The following is a 24,291-nucleotide window of genomic DNA, read 5'->3' as shown; positions in this document are numbered from 1 at the left end:
ACCCCAACCGACCTGCAAGGAAGCCATGTTCATGTTCAGTTATCGTGTCTGCAAGGATATTATTAATCTGAAAAAAAAACTCCTTTGGTGTCTAAACTGTTGCCAACAAATCTCTCCCTTCTTTCTTAGGCCTAGGGCAGGGATGTCCAGCCTGCGGCTCACTACTTATTCTAACTTTCAGTACCGTAGCCTTTATTTAAAACAATTATTTCGACTATCATCAAAACGCGTATCATCGAAACGCGAACGCTCAGTATTTGATGAAGGCCTAATCTCATATATTTTCCGAGACCATAATTGAGTCTCATTTTAACGGTCATCGAACGCTTGAGTAGCCATCATTCTTAAGCAAGGTGTGTGCTTTTCTAAATGTGTGTTTTTGCGGACCGTTTTAAGAAAATATATAAACGCCCAAGCCTCAAAGGTGTCGTACCATAGCGTGATACGGCATGTAAACTCAATTTATCGCGCTTCGTGCGATACGGCTGACATTTTCTTGCATATTTACGCATGAGTTCAATCTCGAAGAGCTTTTTCACAAAAAGTTTATAGCGACAAACTTTTAAGTACCCTAGGCCAGGGATGTCCAACCTTTTAACAGAATGGGCCGCATGAGTTTCAATCTCGAAGGCGGATGTTTTTAGAAGTTAAGTTCGAAATTTTTAAGCCCATCGAAAATTTTTAAAGTTGCAATGCGGCCCATTCTGTTAAAAGGTTGGACATCCCTGGCCTAGGGTACTTAAAAGTTTGTCGTTATAAACGTTTTGTGAAAAAGCACAACTCTGCCCTCTTGTCTTGTTCGTGCGATGCATAGAAATTACAGTTGCAGCAATTGCGGTAGGTCTACTTTGCAAGCTCGAACCCCTATTTTCCGATTTTTAATACCGGTACCTTGTTTAAGACGAATATGTTTGACTTGAATGTCATACACCAATGCACATCAGTCAGGGCTTGTAAGCAGTTTAACATAATTATACAAGTGACAAACTTGATACTAAGTTGGTGTATAATAAGGGTTTACGTCAGGGGTCGGCAAGAGATGATTTTTCAGGGCACGCCATGATTTAACGCGCACGTTATATCACCTTAAGAGAAATTGCAACCATTACATCACTACTACATTATTAAAAGTACTATTACATCACCAACACTGAAGCACTAACTAAATGGTTGAAAACAGTCACGAATATATGCGTCTTAATTGTTGTATTTAATAATATTTTTTGTGTGCGTTAAACTTGTTGTTTACGACTAACCGTTCGTATTACGTCACAATGCCCCAAAAGTTGCGTGACGTTTACTGCGTTAATGCAGGGCATTCTAAATCAGTGGTACCCAACCGCCTGTCCGCGTCAACTCTCCTGTCGGTCCGTCAAATATATTACAATTTCATGTCCTGATTGTAAAATGCAAGATGTTGAAAGCAGCTTGTCCATCAAATTTAGAACTTCGCCAGTTATTTGCAGCATTGTGACGTAACATAGAGTTAATGGTCTACTTTGGACTTTATTGTTACGTCACAATGGTGCAAGTGCTGTGCCCAACTGTTCAAAATTAGGCTACAACTCGTTTAAGTCTTAAACTTTACGACCATTTGTACGTGTAAAATTTCAATAGAACCACGCATAACACGTAGGATATAAAAAAGACAGCAGCAAATTGCTCATTACATTGAAGTTTCCGTTGTTTGCTTTCAAGTTGCATACTTTTGTCGTTAATACGTTTTGGGTTGATTTTATTTTTTGTATGTCCACCGGTCCGTATACTAAAAAGGTTGAGAACCACTGTTCTACATTAACAGCTAACACGTGTGTTTTTGTGCGACTGAGAAACCAACTAAAAGCGAAACTTATAGCTAACATTTATAGGTATCGGCTGAAAAACATAGAAGAATATTCAAAAAAGAGACGTAAATTAGATGTACACAGGGCCGAGTCGGACTCGGGACTCGAATCCGACGTGTGTGCATGCGCATGACAAAATTTCTAAACTGATAAGGCAGAAAACTGTAGCCCTGATTGCCAGTGCAAAACTAAACATAAAAAATGTTCGGCACGCGAGTTGTTGATATTTTGACAGTATTAATAAACTGGCACACGGAGTACAAAAGGTTGCCGACCCCTGGTTTACGTGGTTATAATAATAAGTTGGCGGACTGGTAGTAGGCTACGCCCTCTCATAGGGAGCGCGCCTCAGACAAGAATAACAAACCCTGATCTATAAAAATGCTATATTGTTCAATAATGTGAAATTTTGGAGCATAATGGTTGGAGGTTGTAGTACGAATATTAAATCCATAAAGAAGTAGGTAGCATTTTGATAGTTTTAAACAGGGCTGCGGAGTCGGACTCGGGATTCGGGTCTCGAGGAGTCGGTTTGTTTTTGACTCGGGACTCAGAGTAAGACCTTGCAACACTACCCGAGTCTCGAGTCCGACATGCGCATGCGCAGTACCGAATTTTTCAAACTGATATGGCCGCCAAATGGAAATTGTAAAGGTGGAATATTATATGGCGGAATATTTTCCAACCATGTATTGTGAGTAAATGCATTATACGACAACCCTATAAGTGGATTGCTGAATATCCACGTTATTTTAGTTACGTAAATTGGTGAAATACAGGCTGTAGAGTCCGGGCCGGACACGGAACTCTACAAAATCACACATTTGACCGGAGTCGGACTCTGGTTATTTTTAACCGACTCCGCAGCCCTGGTTTACGTCATTTCTCTTTCTTAACCTTAAAACAATTGGAAAATTTAAATGAAATAAAGGCATTTTTGTACTAGGCTTTTTTTCCGCCAAAGATATTTTGCTAGTTTCCAAAAATGCGCCAGTGACCTCTGCTGACGTAACGTTTTACCAGCTTGGTGATACTTCAAAGGCTTCCAAGCGAATATATTGCCACTTTTATCACGCTTTGACGAGTAACGAACATCTAGTTCGTTCAAACGAACTTGATAATTTTTTGCCCTTTATATTCGCTTTAAGTATTGATTTAAATGACATGCAAGGAGACGCTGGACTGCTCTCATAAAAAACGCTTGAAAGCCGTTTACAAATACGCCCATAGGTTGATAGTTTTATTAGATATTTTTTTAGTAAATTGAACAAAAAGTTAAACTATACGGAAAACTAATTAGTAAGAAAATAACAAGAGAAGGGTGCTTTAATGCAACAAAACATAACGCACTAAATAGAACAAACGAAAGAAGAAATAACGAGCTGTAGTGACGTCATACCATGTTGACGTCACGTTGCAACCATCATGACGTCATCATTGAGTAGTAACTGTCAAGGAATTCGTCGTTGATTAAGCTCTCTGTGCATTTGACAAAGAGTGAACGGGGTACAGCAGCTCACGCAAATGCAATCGTCACAAATAGAACCCTGTAAAATGCAGTGTTGTAAACAATTCGTAAAGTCCCAGTCAAGTCATTTTTAAATAAAAAACAAGTCAAGTCCGAATTAGAGCAAGTCAAGTCAAAAATTAATCGTTATACTATTGAAATTGACAAACTGTCCAATTATGAGCAATAACTGTAATAAAAATTAACACAAAACGCAACATGTAGCAAGCATATTTTGCCTCCCAATTTGATTTGCTGTAAATAAAGGGCGATCGTTCAGCATAAATTTTAATAAATTGATATGTAATGATGGCCGAGTTTTTTTTATTTTCCTAGTGCGCTGTAAAATCTAAGAGAAAGAGAATCACCTTCCTAAACTCAATTGCCGTGGACAAATAGCCATCCCTTCACTGTTCTTATGAACACTGTTTTCATATTTATCTGTATTTTTGCGATCCTTAAACAGGTTAAAAGTTTTTGTGCACATCGATATATAAAAGATTTCGGCTAACCTGGATCTTAAAATCAACCCTTATCTTGGTTCGAAGAGCCGTCAGCGTAGGGGTTCCACACCAGCCAAGACAGCACGATTCCTGGTACCTTGAGGCAATCCAGCAAGCAAGGCAAGGTGGACACAACAAGCCCAAAACACCTTAAATTAAAAAAGTAAAACATTTTTTGTAGCTTAATCTTTCTACTGCGTCTTCACAATGTAACCAATGTAACCACGTTGTGCCCTATGGGATTTCATGTTTGTTTTACAGCTGAAATAGCGTTTATAGATATGCACTGTTTTTAAACAGTTTTTTTTGGAAGTGATGATAATGTAGCCTAGTCTTAAAGCTTTTGTTGGTTACACACACCTTGAATGAACCCATATATGAGGCGCCCCTCTTATAAGGATTTTACACAAGTAGGCTACACGCAATTAATAAACAAAACAAATATATATTTTACATGTTTTAACCACCCATTCTAGGACTTTTGTTTAAAGGCTGTAATTTTTTTCCAAATTATAACAATACAAAGTTAAATATTAACGTGTCGTTCAAACGAGGTAACAGCCTAAAGAACACCACTCAATTTATTTATTCTGTCAGTTTTAGCTTTTGAGTATTGTGTAACATTGAAATACAAATGCTTCGTTACAAATATGTTGTCGATTCGCGCAAAGCAAAAAAACATCATTTTCAAGGGTTCGATGACGCACTAAAACGATTTTACCCATGGTCATGTTGAAAAATAAGAGGCTTTTCGCAAATTTTATCATTGCGTCTTGTCTTCACTTATGACGCTACAGTATTATTGTCGAAAGATCAAAGCTCTTGTGCGAAAAATCCCAAGTCAAGTCTATAAGTCAACTTCAAGTTGAGTGTCGTAAAATAAAACAGTAACTCATAAGCTTAAGTAAAATATATCATAAAGCAACGTTTAGCAATTAAATTGTTTTAAAATATTAGGATAAAAAAAACAAATTAAAAAAATGCTTTACTTTATTTCAACCCAAGTCACTTGTCTGAAAGACAGAGTCAACTAAACAAGTCACTTGTCCGAAAGACATAGTTAGCTAAACAAGTCACTTGTCCGAAAGACATAGTTAACTAAACAAGTCATTTGTTCAAAGGTTTAGGTCAAGTCAAGTCATTTAAAAATGGTAAAAATCAAGGAACTGACTTAAGACAATACAACACCGCTACTGTGGGTAAGCGACACCAGTTTGAGAACACCTATCTCAAAGGAAAGGTGCACGACATAGCCTCTCAATTGAACGGTTTGATTTAATAGAAGCAAACGAACTTACAACTTGGAATGTCCTGAAAGCAATCTAGAAACGATGTGGACCAGCCAATGCTGACAGGCTGGACAATCACTTGCTGCGCTGGCTTCTCGTTTGTTACGCAACTTGTGTTGTTGTTCACTATCGTGGTGGTCGGCTGAGACATTATGACCGGTCCTGGCGCTAGAGAGCAATGAATTTGTAATTTTGTAACGAAAGCTAAACATTGTTTATTTTTAAACAACTAAGTTCCAATTTTTTTATATGTGGTCTCAAAAGAGGTGATTGTACGCTATACTTAAAAGGCAATTGACTACAATATTAGTTTTTTGACATTTCATACACTTATTGACTTATTTCAAGCAGTATTTTGGTACACTACGTACGGATCTGTAATGTAGCTTAATAATTTCGCAACGCACTTGTATCATCATCAGTAAATGTCACATTAACTGATTAATGATACAAGTGTGTATCGAAACGTCTTTATCAAGATGATGTCTATTTACTCGACCTTTTGGCTTTGACCTTCGTTATTAAGCAAAACGAATATTTATTATTTTTTATACCATAAAGAATTGCTATAGAACAGTGTGGTAAACAAATAGGCAACAAATACTGCAAGCGCATCAAACATCACAAGACCATAGTGCAACAAGTTCGTTGAAATATGCAAAACCTAACTTTACAGGCAAGTATACGTCACTACATCTCAATATACGTTGGCACAGAAATTCCTAGAAAATCTGTATTTAAACTAGTACACTTGCAAAATCGTTGAACCCAAATTTTCTTGACGGGAAGTATTTCTCAGAAAAGAACAACCGGAATAAATGCCAATTTCAAACGTTTTTGATGAATTTGACGAAGCTAGGAGGTTTAAAAAAATATTTTTGCTTCCTGAACAAAAATGTTAACTTTCCACAAAATACTATTGTTTTACGGTACCAGACAAATTCAGCGAGCAAGGGAGAATCTTATTTTAAGTTAACATGCCAAATTGGTCTCTATTGAAACTAAATTCGCTAAGAAAAAACAATGAAAAACTTCAATGATTGTAAAGAACGTTAAAATAATTGACCAAAAGAAATGTTGCATTTATGACATGTTTAGAAGTTGTATTGACCAATTTGGTCTTTTTTTTTGGACAGTCGAAACATAACTTTAAAAGAGCTTGTTAATAAGTTGTGAAGCAATACATACTCGCTAACTGGTTTTACCAAACTTTTTAACGTCACCGCCAAAAACTGATTAAGTTTGGGCATATAAACACTAACTGTAAAATTTTACCAAATTGCGCAAGCAGTCAAACACGCCACACATCTACAAACAATTCGAACTTACGTTGCTGGTATACGACGGGGGCTTGAGAGACCTGCACCCCCTGGTACGGTTGGGGGGTCGCGCTTTGGGGGGCTGGATAAGCCGAGTATTGGGGTGGTGGGTAGCCCGACATCGTAACAACCAATTGTAATGTAGCACTACTGGTTATTTAAAACATAAAATTAACAGTCTGCAATTGATAATGTAAACAAAATATATTAGCCTACATAAGCAATGCTATTTACATGTTCTGCTATGTTAAAGCTGTTATTCCGTTCTTTATGAAAAAGGTATACTTATAGGCTGGTAAACTTCTATTTGTATAGGGTTGAAACCCCACTTTAATATTTGATTGTTATATACCCTGTTAAAGTTTTTTTGAATTAAAAAAAAGGCAACTAGGTTGAATTGAATACCAGTGTAGTGTGTACTATAATATGAGAGCTAAACTATTCTGAAACTGTTTAGCTATGTTAGGACCAGGTTTGAACAATGCTTGTCGTTTAATTTTAAATACATGTTCATAATTACCTTGGTTGATATCTATAATGAAATAGCTAACATAAAAAATAGCTGTTCGCCTGTATCAAACACCATTACAACAACCTACCAGGACACCGAGTTGTTGCCGACTTCTTATGCATACTGGAGGTCAAGCCACGGTTTACTCCAGTTTTCCACTTGATTATTATGCAATTGAGTTCTAAAGGCGCTTAGGCAAAGTACCCCATCAGCGCTTGAAACGCTTAATCAGCGCCGATTTGTGCCAAACGAACTGAAACACTTCAGTTTAAAAGGCATCATTTCTAACAAGTGGTTCTACATGAGTTCTTTTACATTTGAACTTTTCTGGTGAAGTATGAACCTTGCAAACAAACACGTTCAGCTTTCAGAAAATCACACATATTTATAGCAAACAAGCAACCTTGTGATGTTTTAACTATTGAATAGATGGTACTGTTTTATTGACTGTGCTAACTAATTATTATTAGGCTTACAGTATCATCCAGCTTTCATTTTTTTCTCATTTAATGTTGTTGATAGAAAAAAGGCATACATAATAAAGAAAGAAACGAAGAAAAAACAAAAAACGAATAATATAAGCGGAAAGAAAGACAACAATTTGCCAAAGAAACAAGAAAAGGAAAAAACAATGAGGTGGACAGGGTTTAAGCTTCCCGGTTCATTCTTGTGAAAAAAACAACACAAGCGGTCGTTACGTAACAAAGGCAATAATTCAAACGCAAACAGAGCATTCTTCATCGATTCTACATGTCGTTAAATTAAATTAAGTTCGACAGCACGACATTTGTTTTATAAAAAAGTGCCAGGGCAATTCGTTTTTACAAGTGCACAAAGTTTTCCGCAGCCGCCGCCGCCGCCGTCATAAAGTTTGTATAAAAAAGTACAACATCAACTGAATAACAATCACCGGTAACATATTATTTGCATATAGCGCCGGCTTTATAATCGGTGACCTCGTAGACGCATTCGCACGAAGTCTCGCCTTGACATTCGCTGCTCCATCGATAATATCCTTTGATCGCATTTTCCGGCCTTTCACATGCAACAATGCAACCTCCTCTTCCAGAACAACTTGGCCGGCCTCTGTTACGTAACAATAAAATCCCAGGTTAGTGCTGCTTTAAATTTGAACGTCAATAATAAGGCGATTATATAGCCTGATGATCAGGCCCGCAGTTAACTTATAAACATGTTTACGACAAAAGGTTGAAATGGGTTGATTGTAATTTCAAATGGGCCGATCGAAAATTACCGCCGCGCCTGTAGGTAATATCGGCTTGAGTTAAACCAAGTGACATGCTTGAAATTGAATTAGTCGTTTTGCTGGGCTATATTAAGGTCATTAATTAATTTGTAGACGTGATGGTCGGAATTGATTGAGGTAGCGTAATTCAGCTTGTGATTTGCAGTACTGTTTTACATATAAAAAGTGAATCTAATTAAAATTATTTTTATGTAAAGCAGTACTTTTAACCTGGCAGAAATTGGGACGTGACAAACGGTATAGACAGCGATTTGACTTTATCAGACATCTCCAAAATTATTGCTTTTCAACCTTTTTCGTTCTGGCTTAAACAACAAAAGCGTAAGACAAAAGCTAATCTGAAACTGTTTGGGTAAAATTTTCGTAAAAACGCACTAGATCAACATGTAAAGAGACCTACCCGAGCCCGGACGTGTTCTCTTTGGGACACGAACAGCGGAAGTCCTTGGTGAAACCCATGCACCCGCCATCACCGGAACAGCTTCTATCCGTGCGGCAAGTTTCTGAAAAAATATTCAGGTTAAGTATGTTGCAAATACATGCTGCTGTTCATTATTGAATATATATCTATAGGAAGTATTAACAAACCTAAGTGCAGCTAATTGGGCATTGGTTTTTAATTTGTCTGCCATGTTGGGTGATGTCTGTTTTGGGCGATAACTAGAAGTTTTGGTGCACAATTATTTGTTTTATTACTAACCATTGGGGTAGGTCTGTTTTTACAACAAACCTAGATTCCCAATATTCAATAGCTAATACGATTCATTTATCAAAGAGGATCAAGAAAAATTTTAATTATAGCTGAATATGAACCTACTACACCCTAGTTACTGGATATCAATGCTGCGGAGTCGGTTAAAATAAAAGTCCAACTACAAGTCCTTACCACGTTTGGGGTCGGGTACGTTCCTTGCGTAGTTGGCCAGAGTGTCACTTTTCCTGCGGTAGACAACGTTGCCTCCAGGTGCGTAGTGAGCCACAGTGTAGGTGGACTTGTACTTTCGGCCTCCTCGATCCATTTCCTTTATGGCCACGGCGCAACCGAGATGGGTGGTTTCTTTCCAGAGCAGCTGGGTGTAATGTCCTGCAAAACGAAAGGGACAAAGGTTAATAATGTGAAAGTTTGGTAAACTCGTATGGCTGCGGTATATGTATATCAATTAAGTGTACGAGAAAGTGATTTTTCTTCTGAGCAGGTTAAGACCCTGACGCTTTTTTTATCAGGCCGATAACGACTGGCATTAAAAAAGCAGTATAATTTTTGACATTTTAAGAACCATCTAGGCATAGTTTATTACGATAATATACAGTTTTGCATCAAGACAATATTGCCATTTTTTATGGGTTGTACTCATAACGCCTGTTTTTCGTCATGCAGTTGTGTTATGAAGAACAGCTTTTAGTTTTAAAGCACTCAAAATACCTATTTGGTAACTAGGTCTGTAACCAGTTCATTTGCAAACACATCTAGACTTTCGCAGAAATTGAGGCCTCGTTACATTAACCACGTTGACCCCAGCTAAATGCTAATGTATGGAACCGGCAGGCGCCTAAGAATCACACGTATTGGAACAGCAGGGCCTTCCGTTTTACATAGAAAGCGAGCCAAACGTGATGTGCAAAGCCCATCGAGACAAAACGCATCCCCAAATGTAGACAAGGTGCTGATGACTTCGCCCGAAATAGATCGGAAATTGCTTGAGGATGAAGAAATGGCGGTGCCGTACTCGCTGTGCAATTCGTGCAGTCCTGCTAATCGCGATTTTATGACCCGGGAAATTTGCAAGGACTGCATGTTGCTGGCTTCGTGCCAAACGAAACGATAAAAATAGAAACGTTTCGATCGGAAGTTAATTCAACAAGGCCCGACTTTTAATGTTGTTTGCACCAGTAAACAAAGTGGAGTTTTGAAAAAGATCCGAATTTCGTGACAAACATTACAAAACAACCCGGCATGTAATCGGTTCTGTTGGGTTGTGGGACTTATTAAGGCTTTAATCAGGAATACCCATCAAATTGCCCTTTATAGTCACTTAAACGGGTCACGCATCTAGACAAATGTCTAGCTTCTTAAAGGGTAATGTCCTTCGATGGAAGATCTGGCGATGTTTCTCGAATCTTCGTTTTGATCATAGTTATATCATCTGCGGGTAAGGTTTATCGGAAGCGCTTCACACTTCGAAGTGCGTCATTGCGAAGGTGTGCTCACTGTTTAGATGTAAGTCGCCTGATGTTTAAAGATCTGAATCGACACGAAAACCCTCTCGATTTTATACAACTGTGTTGCAGCTGTTCCGCTTAAAACCGTTGACGCGAATTTGTAAGAATTCAAAAGGTTTTCTCACGGCGTTACGAATCCGGTCGAAACATTGAATTAAAGGTGCCTTACACTGTAGGTAAAATTACTTTCGATGTTAGGTTGTGATGGCCTTGCCAGGTGTCAAGCGACTGATGCGAAAATAAGTGACGCAATTTGATTTGTGTGGATTTATTTACCGTAAGCTGAAGTAATACTATAAGATGTCGAGATTAATCATCATCAAGGTGTCAGACCGTTTGGCCAACATTACTTATTGTCGATTCAAATGGGTTCGAGGTTTCACAATGCAACAAAGCCGATAGAAAATGTTTTTAGAACCGTTTTGAAAAATTAGTATCAAACTTTTACCGACATTTTACAAAACCTAAACAGCAATAATAAGAATATCAAAGCCCGTACAGAAGTAGGTATCATTTTGGATGTTTCGAATAACTCTTTGTTCATTTTCAACATAGCAGCAGTAATATTTAGGTTTGGTTTATCTTTGGAGCCAATGCCCAAGTCGAATTCCATCAATTAGAAAAGCGTTGGGAGAGCACTATGCCTTCTATAGAAAATATTGCGCTACTTTGTTCTCCTGCAAAAGTCTTTTAAGTATGAAATGTAGCCAGAAAATTGACGCGGCCGATTTCGATCACAACCGCGAGCATTTGCAGGTTGTCGAACGTAAACCGGACACGATAGTGATCTGATGCGATTGAGATCGTGATTCAGATAAACAAGTTTTGTCCAAAAACGAAACGAGTCATCACGGCCAGGGTTTGGGAAACAAACATTCCTGGTACACCGCACTGTTTTCTTCGTAGAGTTTTGTGGAAATTTTAAACTGAATGATTGTACAGTCTGCTGTGTGTGAATGTGAGCAATAGTCAACTCTTCCCTTGATTGCCAAACAAAAATACTGCACGTATTGCTTTACTGTTTTAGTTGTTTAATGTTTTGCTGATAGTTATTAATTTTAAGTGGTTTTTGTTTACTGTTTAGTACCCAATCACAAAACAAACTACGTTTCTAACTTGCGCCTGGCATTACAACGCAATAACACTTTCGTTACGTAAAAACTTTGTGGTTTTCAAGCGCAGGTGCAGGGAAATGACTGAAATGACAGTAAACATGGTCTGTTTTCAAGTTATGACATTCAGATTTTTCCGCGAAAACTATACATGAAAATATTATTCGCAAGGCAGCCTATTTGAGAGGAAACAAAAATCTGCTTGGTGTTTGTTTATTGGAAGGTATATAGCCAACTGCTGAGGTTATGTTTTTTTCTAAAATCGTCAATTTACCTTCGAAAATTTCAAGACAGTTTTGCCTACAAAGCTGTACGGAGGCTTTGACATTTCAGTGATAGCCGCTACTAAGACAGTCAGCCTAAACAAGTCCTAGGAAATGGGACAGGCTTGTTTAAGTGCAGCGAAACACAAAAACAAGTCCTAAATCTTATCAGCTAGCGCAAACCCGACCTTCAGGTAAGGTATAACCCGCGGCAAAAGCTGTCCTGTACGGGCCCGGTAAATTTACAGCATATCGCTGTTGTAAATTAACGTCTACGTTTAACACGATTTATGGTGTACATGTAAATCTTAGGGTTTACCGTGTTAAAAAAGAAAATTACCTGATAAACCGGGCAATACCTATTTTGTACTTTTGGCGGAGTTTTTGAAAAAGGGCTTGTGATGAATCAACAAAAACTCCACTCGAGAAAACTCCTTATCAGTTTAGTTCTTTAAGGTTTGGAATTTTTACCTAAATTTTTCTGGACTACATCGCTTCAGTCGCACTTAGCACTGAAGCAGTTATGTAGCGCTAAACGTTTAATCCAATTTGTTAGATTTTACCTTTGCTTTGATTTCTAAACCATTTATGACAGTCAAGACGCTGAGTTATTAAAGTTGTTCAACTTGCGGTGCATCTAGTTAAACAAAAATTAATACTTAAACTGCGACAATACTACGTTTTGAGAACCAGTTATAAAAGCGTCGCGTAACAGGTTTGTGTCGCTCTCCCAACAGCGGCACTTATGTCGCGCGTCGCAAACTAAAAAGGTCGACTTACCGACTGGCTTGTTAGTGTGGCTGTGCGTAGGGTTGTTCTTCTCGAAGTAGAAGATCTCGGCGTACCAGCGAAGAACCGACTCCTGGGCTGGGCTGCCGTCCATCGAGAAGTCCCAAGCAATGTTCTCACCGACGCCTCGCTTTCTGTATATCGTAGCTTTCTGTCGAAAAGCAATACAAGGCAAACGGTTAAAAAGCGGCATATGACGTTCTTTTCGACTTTTTTCCTCCCTAAATCGACTTTTTCCTCCCTAAATTTTTTTGCCTCCCTAAATCTTGACATATTAGATTTAGTCTATAATCCTTGGCTTGTCGTTGTTTGTTAATCTGAATCAGTGTTAATTGGAACAACGGAGTTAGACTGGGTTTCACTATTTTTCAAATGAATAGATTGGGGCTTAAGTCATTTCAAATTGACTTGTTTACAACACTGATCAGAATGTATAACTAATGAGTTGTTTGGCAATATTGGTTGATAACTGTATCTATCTTTTGCGCTTAACTATGGAATAGCAAAATAAATTCGTTAGAGTATTTTTGTAGTTCTCTGTCACACTATCAATTGATAATCCGTAAAAACATCGTCTACACAATAAATTGCCTTTAACGAATAAAAACGGATGTTACATAAGAGATCCATCAGGCAGTTCTGTTCGCCTACTTGTTTAAACTGCTTCACATTTATAGACTGATTTAAGACGCTGATTAAGCGCGGCAGTTAAGATTTTAATAGATGAGATGGCGGGTTTTCACCCACGCTCAAATGCAAGTGTCCAACAAGCAAAGTTTAAATGCAAGTAAAGGAAATTAATCCCACCACGAGCGGCCTACGCGTCTACTTTCAATCTAAAATAAATCGCTGGTTTTGCCAGTTCTGGGAAATTCGCAAGTAAAGGCCGCCATACAGTCTTTAGTTTTCGACAGCGCGGGCGTAATTATTTGTTTTGGGTCTAATTAACGGGCCAGAAGACTTTGGCTTGCCTAAGGTGGCGATAAGCGGGAACATACACAATCGCGTTTGCGTCGCCTATATGCATGGTAAATGTTAAAGTAGGAGGAACTCGGCTAAAATGTGTTTTAGGCGAGTCAGTAACCTACTCGTGCGGTTTGATTTCAATCACGGCGTAAAGCCGGTGGCTTGCAGTCTATATTGAGTTTTCTGAAGATAAAATCTGTTTAAAGTAAATTTCAAATTTGAAGTAACCTTCAAGCGAACGGCGACATTGCATAAAATGGTCAGTTGCTATTTCACATTTAAAACGTGATTTCTACCAATAATTTTTTACCCTTCCGCTACTAAATCATCCCTCTATTTGTTGATTTTTTCAGACTGCCCCAATTCTGCATATTTAGCATTGCATGAAGTACATAATCGGACAACATTATTTTGCGGTTGAAAAACATGCCAAGGTACATCTAAATCACATCCATCTAACAAGTGCCGATTTATAAACAGACAATATTACGATATAATTGAGGGTTTCTTAACAAAAAGTTCGGGGCTTACAAGCAATTATCGTATTTTCTACAATTTTAGTTTAAAATCAACGTTTTTGTTTTTATTCTTTTTTGTTTGACTTCGAAAAAGTTGTGACTTACTGTAACGTTTCTTTCAAAAAAAAAAAAAAAAAAAAACGTTATTATCATTTGAGGAAGTTGTTGAGAGTCCATAACAAGGATCCTAAACCGAGAACCACTGATATTGTAAGACAAACCTCAGAATGTGGCCAGTTCCTTGTCTTTTGGACTCCTGGCTTCACGTTGAAAGGATGTTGAGGGGCGGCGTCGGCAAGAAAGTTGGACCACCTTTTTGACGTAGCTACTAGTTCGGGGTCCCACTTCAGTGGAGGAGAGTTGTGAAGGGCTCTGAAATGGAAAATCGTTGTAAGTGTAAAATTGCTACGTTTTCAAAAAGAACCGTTTCAGGATCAACTATAGTTCTATGTTGATATTACAGTTACTTTTACTGTAAAACGCTTTATTTTTTAATAAAATCATAGAGATTATAGACTGAAAGATCATATTAAACGCTGTGCTTCAATCCTAACATGTCAAGCAATCAATATTTCTTTTTTTTTTTTCTTTTTTCTTTTTTTATTGTTAAAAGTAAAATAGTAAACTAAAGTTGCTTGTTAGTAGCTCTCGAGCATTTGCAGGGAAAAAGAGCGATTTTACTGAACCAGGCAATTTTTTTTTTTTATTTACAAACAAAGTGCTGACCAATAAGTTGTACTCCAGAATTAATTACTAATAACACAAGGCCTTGTTTACATATTTCTTTTACCTGTAGAAGTTGTGGTAGTGCAGGCAATCGCGTTCGAAAGTGCTCTTCGGCTGGGCTGAAGGTTTGCGACTTGGGGTGGTGGGGGCCACGTAGCGGGTCGTTGGGCGTGTTGGGCGTCTTGGCCAGGTCTTGGGTGCCTTGGTGGTGGTCCTTCTTGTAACTATGGGTCGTCTTGTGGTCTCGACTTGGCGGTATGCTGGAAATAAAGAGTTGTGTACAGGCTTTAAAGGGCTTTTCAAGACTTTTCTGTATAAACTGAGCGGATGTAGCAATGTAAAATGGACCTGTTGGAATCCTTGAATTAAACTATTATGGCGTACATATTATAGCGTACGGTATACAAAAAACTGTTCAAGTTGTTGGACAGACAATCAAGGCGTATTGTACACATTTGGTCGAGATTTGATCGAGGTAAATTTCAAATCTAATCGCAAGGTTTTATAATTTGCTGGCTGTTTTGGGAGGTTCTCCTAATGCACGTACGGTGTATGTTTCTTTCAGGCGAAGAGTTTAAATTGGCATGAACAGGATTTCATGCAAAGTGTCGATAATTGTCAGTTCGGTCGCTTAACCTTTGAATGGTCGTCAGACCGCACGTTGGCAAGGCATGGTGGCAGACGCTGAATGGTTAGTTCGTGTGCGACAGTCGTTAAGAGGACGTTCGCACGAGACAAAGTTATCGGCACGAATGGATTGAGACCGAAATACAGCACGTCCGAAAAAACGCCAGGTCAAATTGAGCAAACGTGACTGCGGTCGCTTTACAGTGCACTGCACACGGCCAAAGTCGAACGCAGATCGTTTTAGAGCTATTTTGGAAATATCATTCACTCAGGGTGAATGCGCGAGGCTCACGTAAGCCGTGAAAAGAAAGGTCGTTAGGCCAATAACAATATGTGAGCAACTTTTTGTAAGGGTACAACTAAAGGTTTGCCACAAAGATTTCACAGAAGTCCACTGATGTATCGGCTTTAAAAAGGAATTCATATATGTGTCGTCTATATTAATTTTGGGAAATATTCGAATTACTAAGTTGTCCTATTTATAAATATTAAAAATCAAAAAAATCAAAAAAATCATTTTATGTTTTATACTTGTTTTTATAAACCGTCTAAACATCATCTCATCCTAAAGCAAGAATATTTCTTTTACATTTTATTGTCTACTGGAGATTCCTTACAATCGCAACTGTTTCAGCTTAGTTGTCATAAAATATATTGAGAAATGTTAGTTAAAAATTGCTTGTTATTGTGTTTCAGGCGCTTAATCCTATTTTCTATGGCTTTCAACCACAAATTACACACACTTACTCGGCACAAAAAGGGTCCACATTGCTTTTTGGTAGCCGCAGCAAACGTTGGACCTGGAGATTCGCGAAGTCCACGGGGTTTGTCCTCTGTTGCTCACGAAAAGATACTCGGATGAGGGTACTGGGCGTCGTGAAGCATACAGACGAAAGTCAAGGCTCCAACCTAGGGGAAAAACAGAAATTGGCGTCGATTTGTGGCAGAGCTTTTGTTTTAGTTTTAACGAAAAGTGTATATTTTTTATCTTTGTGAAAAAAAAAATTCTGAATAATTATGTAAACAAGATTAATATCTCTTTTATTAAGTTACTTTAAATTCTACCCCTTGATTTAATATTTTGTCTTTATTTTGCTAGTTCACCTAGATTTCTTTATTTCTTGGTAAAATGCTTACTCAGTTTCTATATATTCATTGCAAAATCTGCCCAGCAAATAAACTTCTGATAGAAGTTGGTATTTTGGCTCGTTAAATCTAATTTAAGACATAGCAACAGGCTTAGCAAGCATTTAGCCTTTGGGCGCATAGCTAAAACTCATTTGCGAACGTTCAATTTTATCTAGACGTGTGTTTGTTTGCAATATGCGGTTGAATTCTTGGAACACAACGATCGGATCCGAAAAATATGTATTAAAATCTGTTTTCTCCCGTCTGCTCGCCACAGCCTAAACTTTTGGCGCCAAAATCTGTTTGAAAAGCAAGCTAATCCGTACCACGACGGCATGGAGTCCGTGAAACCATCCACTTCTGCTCTCGTCTGTTGGCCGCTTTGCAGAAGTAAATTGGCGCGGTGAAAGACGAAGTTGGGCTGAGGAACAAAAAAAGTATAAGCGTTATACAAAATAATCAATTTAGCAAAGGATGATAAGCTAGCTTTTATAATTATTCTTTCCGGCAAAAGTTTGATCTTTCTGTGTGTCGGAAGAAAGCATTTACAAGTAAAACAACGCCTGGCAGCAACATCATATTCGATGATAAGTTAATTGTTACATTTCGCATCTTATCGCAAATAAAACTTTGTGAATACTTCATTTAAAGGGATTTGGTACTGAATTTCCAACTGACCTAACTATACAGACGCGTTTTAAGCGATATGTGCGTACAGTTAACTAAATTAATTACACCAAAATACACAACAACCCAAAGTATATACACTCAGTTGAGTATAGTAAAGCAGATTTATTTCCACAGTCACACTCACCTTTCATACATAAAGAAGGACCCCACTTCTCCACTGGCACCGCTCTCGGAGGCTTTTCTCCAGGGATAGCCGGGTTGTCGGGAGGAGGTGGTGAACATGTAGCGGTAGGGTTTGCTCTCTGGGTCGAAAAAGACCTGCACCCTCTTCATTGGAGCTGAGGTCGGGCCTTGGGTGGTTGCTTTGGATAGAAGTTGAGCGTTAAGTTTGGTTGAATTTGTTTGTACTAAGCTTTGGATCTCAAAAAACTGCTTTGAGTTGACAAGGTAAAGTTTTACCAACCCAAAAGAAATACATTTTTGAAATCGGTTTAGTGTGTTCAAAGCTTGTTTTTTTTTGTTTGTTTTTTTAGTAGGGTGTTCAAAGCTTCTTTTTTTTAAATACAGTTGCACCTAAACAATGTCAGCGCAAATATTACAAAAACCTTGTAAATCTTAAAAATCTACCAACAGGTTCTGGTAAACACAAGTGTATATTTTAAAAAGCAAGGGCTCAAAACAATTCCTACTTCTGGGGGTTGGGGGTGCTCGCGAAGTCCTGGTGAATGTGGGGGTTGGACGTCTGGTTGGACGTCTGGTGGGCCGGGTTCTACGGGTGGTGGTGGGTATTCTTGTGGTGACCCTGGGGGCAGTAGTGGTGGGGACTTTAGGGTAATTTGTCGGCTTCTTGTTGCACCATCCGCACGTTTCGGGACAATGAGCACTCATGAAGCTGAAAAAACAGTGGTATTTTTATAGATGTTGGTTTTATTGACGACCTGGCCCTCTGAGCTTTGTTATAATTATTCAATTCCAACACGTTCTTTTCAAGCTTGAATGCTTAAATATGTGAGAAAAATGTAAAAAAATGATCAATTCTAACCAGTTTTCTGCAATTTTTTCGCGGTACTTATACACAAAGCAACGCGATAAAATTGTAAAAATGATTAATTCGTTATAGTTTTTTTAAGTTTTTTGTTTGTACTTGTAAAGCAATAAACTTGACAAAACGAATGATTATTTTCTTATTCGCATGCATTACTTAACATAATGCCTCCTAAAACTAATCAATTCCAATCGGATTTTTGCAAGCATTCATCATGATTACCAACCTGTAAAATCTGCTGGCTGGGTTGCATCCAATGCGACGCAGTCCACTGCAGGAAGCCATGTCGTTTTTGCAAGCTGTGGGAGATATACAGAGTTAGGCTACTAATCAAAACCGAGTAACCTTCAAAACCTTGTAACATATTTTACAGATGTAGAAACCCCCATCTTTTTTGAACACTTTAATAGGCAGAGAATCGCCTACATATTTTTTTTTTGTTCTTGTTATATGGTCCCGCGATTACAATAAACTCACAGATATTGTTCACGCTTTTTATGTGGAAACGGTTTACCCCCTACCAAGAGCGAAATAATGATTTTTATTCTTAACTTTTATATAATTAAAAGCCCTTACTTGTGCAGTAATTCCAGCTGCAGGATCTATAGGTAAACTCGATGTAACCAGCCGCTCTCATCTCTTTAATCTGCAGCCCCGTTTCACGTCTGTTAAAAAATAAAAATCACGTCCAGCAACGGCGTTTGGAGAAATTGCTTTGCGATGCAAACATACTTTCGGCAACTTTCTGCTCTAAATTGATGTTAAGGTTGACAGGTTATCATTAACACATTGCAATAAATATGTAAATGTTGTACGTTTGTTGTACTGTTTTGCTAATTTTAATGCAGTCAACACAAGTAATGTTCCCGAAAGCGTCGCAAATCATTGATACATTGGCGCGTAGATCAAAATTGCATGTTTGTGATCTTGTGCACAATCTAACGCAATCTGAGAACCGCCAGTCCAATTTTGCCGCGTGAAAAGGCTAACGACTTTGTTTTTCGGCTGAGAAAACAGTCACTTCGGTTCAATTGTTGTCTGACCTATTTTAATGCCAATTCGTCACCCCAAAATTTAAAAAATTATGCGCAAGCCATCCATAACGACCGGCGCTCTAAAAATAGCCGGCGACCTTTAAAAACAAGGAAAGGGTCAGTTTTTAAGTGATGTACTTTCCAGCCGGAGCGTCTGTACAGTGTGCAAACTGTTGGACGTCGCGTTACAACGGACGCTGGCCAGCTCAAGCTGACATTACACGTCGCTTACGGTCGAACTAAATATAACACCCGGGGCTAGGATGACATTTGAAATGCTGGCAATCAAATACCTGCTGCGTGTTCGCTGAACGCTGTACTAACTAACCTGCTGTCTGTTCGTAAACCCTTTTTCGGGCCTCATTAACTGATCGTTGTGTGTGACTAAATCTTAGCGTTTCCAATACACGTAAAAACCGCCACTTAAGATGATGTCGATCTACATTCATTTGTAAGCTACATCACAGATTCTTGCACAGTGTACTTAAGTACTTTTTTTCCTTGTAACTTTACCACAATCGGCAACGTCCACGCGATAATTTTTTTTTGTGATGCTGGTAAAGTTACAAGGTAAAATACTTGAGTACACTTTGCACGGATCTGTAATGTAGCTTGATAATACTGAATTGCAAAGCCAAAAAGGTCGAGTAGATCGTTTAATGTGACACAAAATACTTAAAGTCCTTTAAGGTCTAAGGTTATGATGTTATCTTTAAAGTGAAAGCTCGGAAAATGTAAGGTTCCTAATAGTAGGCTAAGGTCCAGTTAAAAAATAATTTATATATACCGCGATCTCGTGCAAGAAAGAGGTTAGTGTTAACTTGGGTTCGGTTTCGCAGATTTTTATCAATTCCAATTCGCCGAAAGCCGTATCACTTTACAGACTCGAAAACAGTTTGTCGGTTCAGTACGGTTTGGTTGGCATTTTTTTGAAGGCGCCCAAAATCCAATCCGGGCGCAATTTTGATCTAACACGTCTCACGTTTCCGCAGTTTAGCTTTGCGGGAATGTCACGAACGAAACTTTTAAGTTTAACACGGAATGGTTTTTGAAATGGTCATGTCTATATTAATGCATGGGTAAATGGCAATACAGGTCATCGACCCTGTAATACTGGGCTTGTTTTTACGTTTCGTACACGATTTTAGGCCTAAAACTGCCAAACAAATAACATGCTGTGTTTTAAAAGGTCAAAGGATTAAATCTATAACTATAGCAAAGGTTTAGTCCGAAAACGATATTCAGGTGTATAAGGGACAAACTTTGCAAAGCGTCAGCTTTTATTGTGAAAATGATTAGGATTTTCTGCCCTAAACACACATCAAAATTGTTTTCTATCTTTTTATATAGGGTTTATTTTTGTTGCCCTCTATATCACAAAATTGCGACCATTGGTGAAGAATTGTTTTTCAACAGATTCGACAAATTACCTGCAGCAAGAATAAGATGAAGGACCGCGTCCCATTTTCTTCGTGGATCTGGTTCTCTGGCCTTCCACGGCGTTATCATATTCATCGCGTTGGATCGAAAACAATTTTCCTTTAGCTTTTGAGTTTTTCTGAAACAGGTTCAACAAAAGATTGCACAACGTGAAATCGTGTGTAACCTTAGAAAACAACCCTATTTAAATTTAACTGCTAAAAGCAAGATTGCAAGGACATTGACAAAGTTTAGAAATGTTGCTAAAAGGTTTTCTGAATTGAATTTCCATCAAGTTATCCATTATGTTTTTGGTAACTGCATACTTTTAGAACACATTATGTGAACCCAAGAACCTCATAAACAATTTGGCGACGAAAAACTAGAATAGGGAAAACTTATTGACTTATTGATGAACAAGAAGCATGTTTTTTGGGGCTTAATTGTTGGAGCTTTTAGTTAGGCGTAGTAAGAATATCAATGCCTATGTAGAAGTAGGTATAGAATTTTAATGTTTGGAATACCTGTTAAAAAAGCGAATAAAGAAGCATTTGAAACGCTCAAAATGCGACCTACTTATATATGGGGGTTGACATTCTTACTACACCTGCTTAAAAACCAAAAATCAGTTTGTGGAAATTTGTTATTTCTCTAAAACCATCATCAGTATTAAAACAAAGAATAAGGAGCAAGAAAAACGTGTGCACTACCCAGGTTTAATAGCTGCAACTAAACAAAGATGCGGAATTGGCAGCTATTGAGGCCTTGGTGGACCATCACTTTGTAAGAACAGTGTTTTATGTTATTATTTTCTATACTGCGTACAGATACTGATTATTCTCTCGTTGTAGTAAAACACGTTGCACGTCTACCCTTAGAACGCAATTCCTCACTTTTAGTCGTCAATATCCTAGATTTACCTTGGACAAAAGCAAGGCCCTTCCAACTTGGACTTCCTCAACAGAGTCGTCAATATTTGGAATCAGATGCTCCACGAACAAGTCGGGCTCCGGATTCTTGGCCTTGCTCTCATCCAGTTGTTGCTGTAGCAGCGCCTGCTGTTGTTGGATCATCTCTTGTTGTTGTTGCTCTACTTGTTCGCGCTGCTCCTGTTCGGCTTGTCGTTGTGCGGATTGCGATTGTTGCTGTTCGGCCTGTTGTCGTTGTCTTTGCACTTCGCTCTGTTGTCGCTCGATTAACTGTGAAGAAACGCGATATTCTTGTTAAGCTTTGGCAAAGAAAGTATGTGGAAAAGTTATCAATCAAAATCCGGTTTTAAAAATGTGTCGTTTTTATTATTTATGTCAAAAAATACCTTTTGTCACTTAATTGAGGAAAGTCTGTGTAGAATTGCTATAAATTATACTCAACAAAAAAAACTATCAATTATTTTTTTTAATTATGTAATATTTATGTACTATAGGCAACGGAGGCAAATATAAGTTGTTTTTTTGCTGTATTATTATTTAGGGACTGACGGATCAATGAAGTGGGTTAGATTAATTGAACGGCGCCTTGTGGTGTTTTTTTATTGGTGTCAATGTCTAATAGCGGGGAAATGCAGTTTAATGCCCGTAAAAAAGTTGCCGCATTAATATAGTCGCCAGTTTAAGGGTTGCCGGTCGTACGCATTTATTACGCCCATAAACACGGCAACGAGGGGATTGCGATATCACGTATTCGCGCTTGCCACATCATTCAGCTTAAACAGTACTTTTTCAAATGTTACAAGCAGCTGGCACGGCTGTTAAAAACGTTCAACTATATGTTAAATGCCATCGATAAGGGTCAACGAAATTGCGTGTTGAGCTAAACACGTTGCCCGACACGAGATTCTCTGGCTAGATATTGCAGCCCACCACCTTAAATCTTTAAATCGCCAGACTAAATAGCAGATGTAAAGGCTGATAGGCGGTTCTCAGCTAAACCGGCTGGCCCAGGGTTAAATTGCCGTGCGGTCGGCCTTTTAATGAAGAGCCGACTTACTCAGCCACCTGTGCTGCAATTACCGGGATTTCGAGGTCATAACACTTGAAAATAATACGATGCCGGGATTGTCTACATCGATTTTAACATCCGGCAAATCGGCTCAACTTACAATTATGCGGTTGTCACCTTTACGTAATTTTGTGTAACGTGTTAACTTAATATAAAAAAGGTTTTACGGGTTTAACGTGCTGTAAGGTGTTACTTTGAGATAGATAATTTACAGCATTTCCCCTAGTGACCCATATTTCAACAAGCCTGTAGTACAGGATACATTATTCAGAGAATTGCTTTAAATCCAACGAGTATTAAACTGAAAATCTTCGTCTGGGAATAAAGCAGGTTTCATAATATCGTATATGCTATAGGCATGGCTAATCGTTTTCCGGACTTTTACGATTTAAACTATTACATGAGGCAGTTTGTTAGGATTAGAAAACCGCACTTACGTTCATTGAGTAAACAGCTCCGATTAGGCAGGCCGTCGTCAGCAGCAACAGTGACGTATTTCGTCGGTACATTTTGCTTTTTAATTGGAAATTATCGCCTGCGAAACAAGAAATTTGATTAGAATAGAAAAAACGTGCCGTACCGTTGTCCTGCAGACGTAAGCCTTCTACGCACACAAAGATCAATTCGAGTTTTGTAGACGCAATGATTTTAACTTCGAGTTGAGGATGTAACAATTTAAATTTCAGCCCGAGTATTTTACGTATTACGCTTTTTTTTTAAATCCGACTTTAAAAAAATGAATTTACAAAATTCAAAAGTTCGGCTGTACAAAACCTAATTAAACGAAACAACAATAATTTTTTTACTAAAATTTCATAAGAATAATTAAAACTTACAATTGAGCAAAATATATGTTTAGTTAATCTAAATAAGTTAGTAAACAACTCAAAACTCAAATTGAGTAATATGCGATACTCGTTTCTTGGCTAAATATAGGGAGTGTTAAATGCAAACACGTTTCAACAATCTTGTTAATGTTAAAACGTTAGACCAAAAAGATTAAATTGATGCCATTTAAAAAAAGGTCTACAAATTAAAGTACGCATGTCAAGGTAATTAACGGTATACGACAAAATGAAATTATGTCGCTATAATTTAAAAAATCTTCTCTGCTATAACAAAAATCGGATTTGCTGCCTATTTCTCGTCTGAGAAATACAACATGACACTTTCACCTTGCAACCGGCTACTTTCGTCCTGGTTACCTGCCCTAGAGCCAGAGCAGATAATTTACTGATTGAACAGAGTTTGCTTCTCTATTTATAAGAGCCTTGTGCCTTCTTCTTTTCCTGTCCTCTCTCGTATTTGCCTATGACATCACAAACGCAGTTCCTGTTCTCTTTCCAAGGCGATCGAGGAGTCACACCAACCGCTACTTGAGAGTAAGTGATCTTCAGGGTGCAGCCACTTGGATTTAGATTGTTACGCATTGCGAATCAAATAGCAGCACCATTTCGATTGTGCACGTTCTAGAGCACTTGTGTAATTGGATACTATGTCCAGCTTGTAGTAAAAGTGGCTAAATCGAGACGCGCTAATGACATTTGGGCCCAAAGCCCAGCGCATTAACATCGAA

General features: G+C 38.2%; 2 protein-coding genes across 3 annotated transcripts; both read right to left on the bottom strand.

Moving 5' to 3' along the window:
- Nucleotides 1–3,295: 3,295 nt before the first annotated feature.
- LOC146138762 (cornifelin homolog B-like) lies at nucleotides 3,296–6,584 on the bottom strand. Its single transcript, XM_083394672.1, has 4 exons — nucleotides 6,473–6,584; nucleotides 5,153–5,311; nucleotides 3,864–4,003; nucleotides 3,296–3,391 (listed from the first exon to the last, which is right to left on the bottom strand). Exons 1-4 carry the CDS (start codon nucleotides 6,582–6,584, stop codon nucleotides 3,296–3,298), a joined length of 507 nt encoding a protein of 168 aa, XP_083250798.1.
- A 923-nt stretch (nucleotides 6,585–7,507) lies between these two features.
- LOC146138761 (uncharacterized) lies at nucleotides 7,508–23,245 on the bottom strand. Of its 2 annotated transcripts, none has more exons than XM_083393862.1 (15): nucleotides 23,153–23,245; nucleotides 21,638–21,916; nucleotides 20,729–20,856; nucleotides 18,841–18,929; nucleotides 18,491–18,563; nucleotides 17,909–18,111; nucleotides 17,404–17,581; nucleotides 16,916–17,010; nucleotides 16,209–16,370; nucleotides 14,899–15,094; nucleotides 14,330–14,480; nucleotides 12,616–12,775; nucleotides 9,127–9,324; nucleotides 8,641–8,743; nucleotides 7,508–8,059 (listed from the first exon to the last, which is right to left on the bottom strand). In XM_083393862.1, the coding sequence occupies exons 1-15, from the start codon at nucleotides 23,222–23,224 to the stop codon at nucleotides 7,894–7,896; spliced, it is 2,253 nt and encodes a 750-aa protein (XP_083249988.1). In that variant the 5' UTR covers nucleotides 23,225–23,245; the 3' UTR covers nucleotides 7,508–7,893. The 2 variants fall into 2 exon arrangements, with proteins under 2 accessions (XP_083249988.1, XP_083249989.1); XM_083393863.1 differs by having other exon boundaries at nucleotides 17,404–17,569.
- Nucleotides 23,246–24,291: the final 1,046 nt, after the last annotated feature.

The sequence above is a fragment of the Ascidiella aspersa genome, chromosome 7 (genome assembly GCF_963924565.1).
Source record: "Ascidiella aspersa chromosome 7, kaAscAspe10.2, whole genome shotgun sequence".
Lineage (NCBI taxonomy): Eukaryota > Metazoa > Chordata > Ascidiacea > Phlebobranchia > Ascidiidae > Ascidiella > Ascidiella aspersa.
Note: the sequence above shows the minus strand (reverse complement) of the source record. Positions and strands in the feature narration are given on the sequence as shown.

Bases quoted from the DNA above. Each gene is read 5' to 3' on its own strand.
- LOC146138762 (XM_083394672.1), bottom strand. From the start codon at position 6,584: ATGTCGGGCTACCCACCACCCCAATACTCGGCTTATCCAGCCCCCCAA. The intron at 5,312-6,472 runs GTAAGTTCGAAT...ATTGCTCTCTAG, and splicing joins CCCCGTCGTATACCAGCAAC to CGCCAGGACCGGTCATAATG. The intron at 4,004-5,152 runs GTAAGTTCGTTT...TTTTAATTTAAG, and splicing joins CTTTCAGGACATTCCAAGTT to GTGTTTTGGGCTTGTTGTGT.
- LOC146138761 (XM_083393862.1), bottom strand. From the start codon at position 23,224: ATGTACCGACGAAATACGTCACTGTTGCTGCTGACGACGGCCTGCCTA. The intron at 18,564-18,840 runs GTAAGGGCTTTT...TATCTCCCACAG, and splicing joins CAGCTGGAATTACTGCACAA to CTTGCAAAAACGACATGGCT. The intron at 15,095-16,208 runs GTAAGTGTGTGT...CTTTATTTCCAG, and splicing joins GTGGACCCTTTTTGTGCCGA to CATACCGCCAAGTCGAGACC.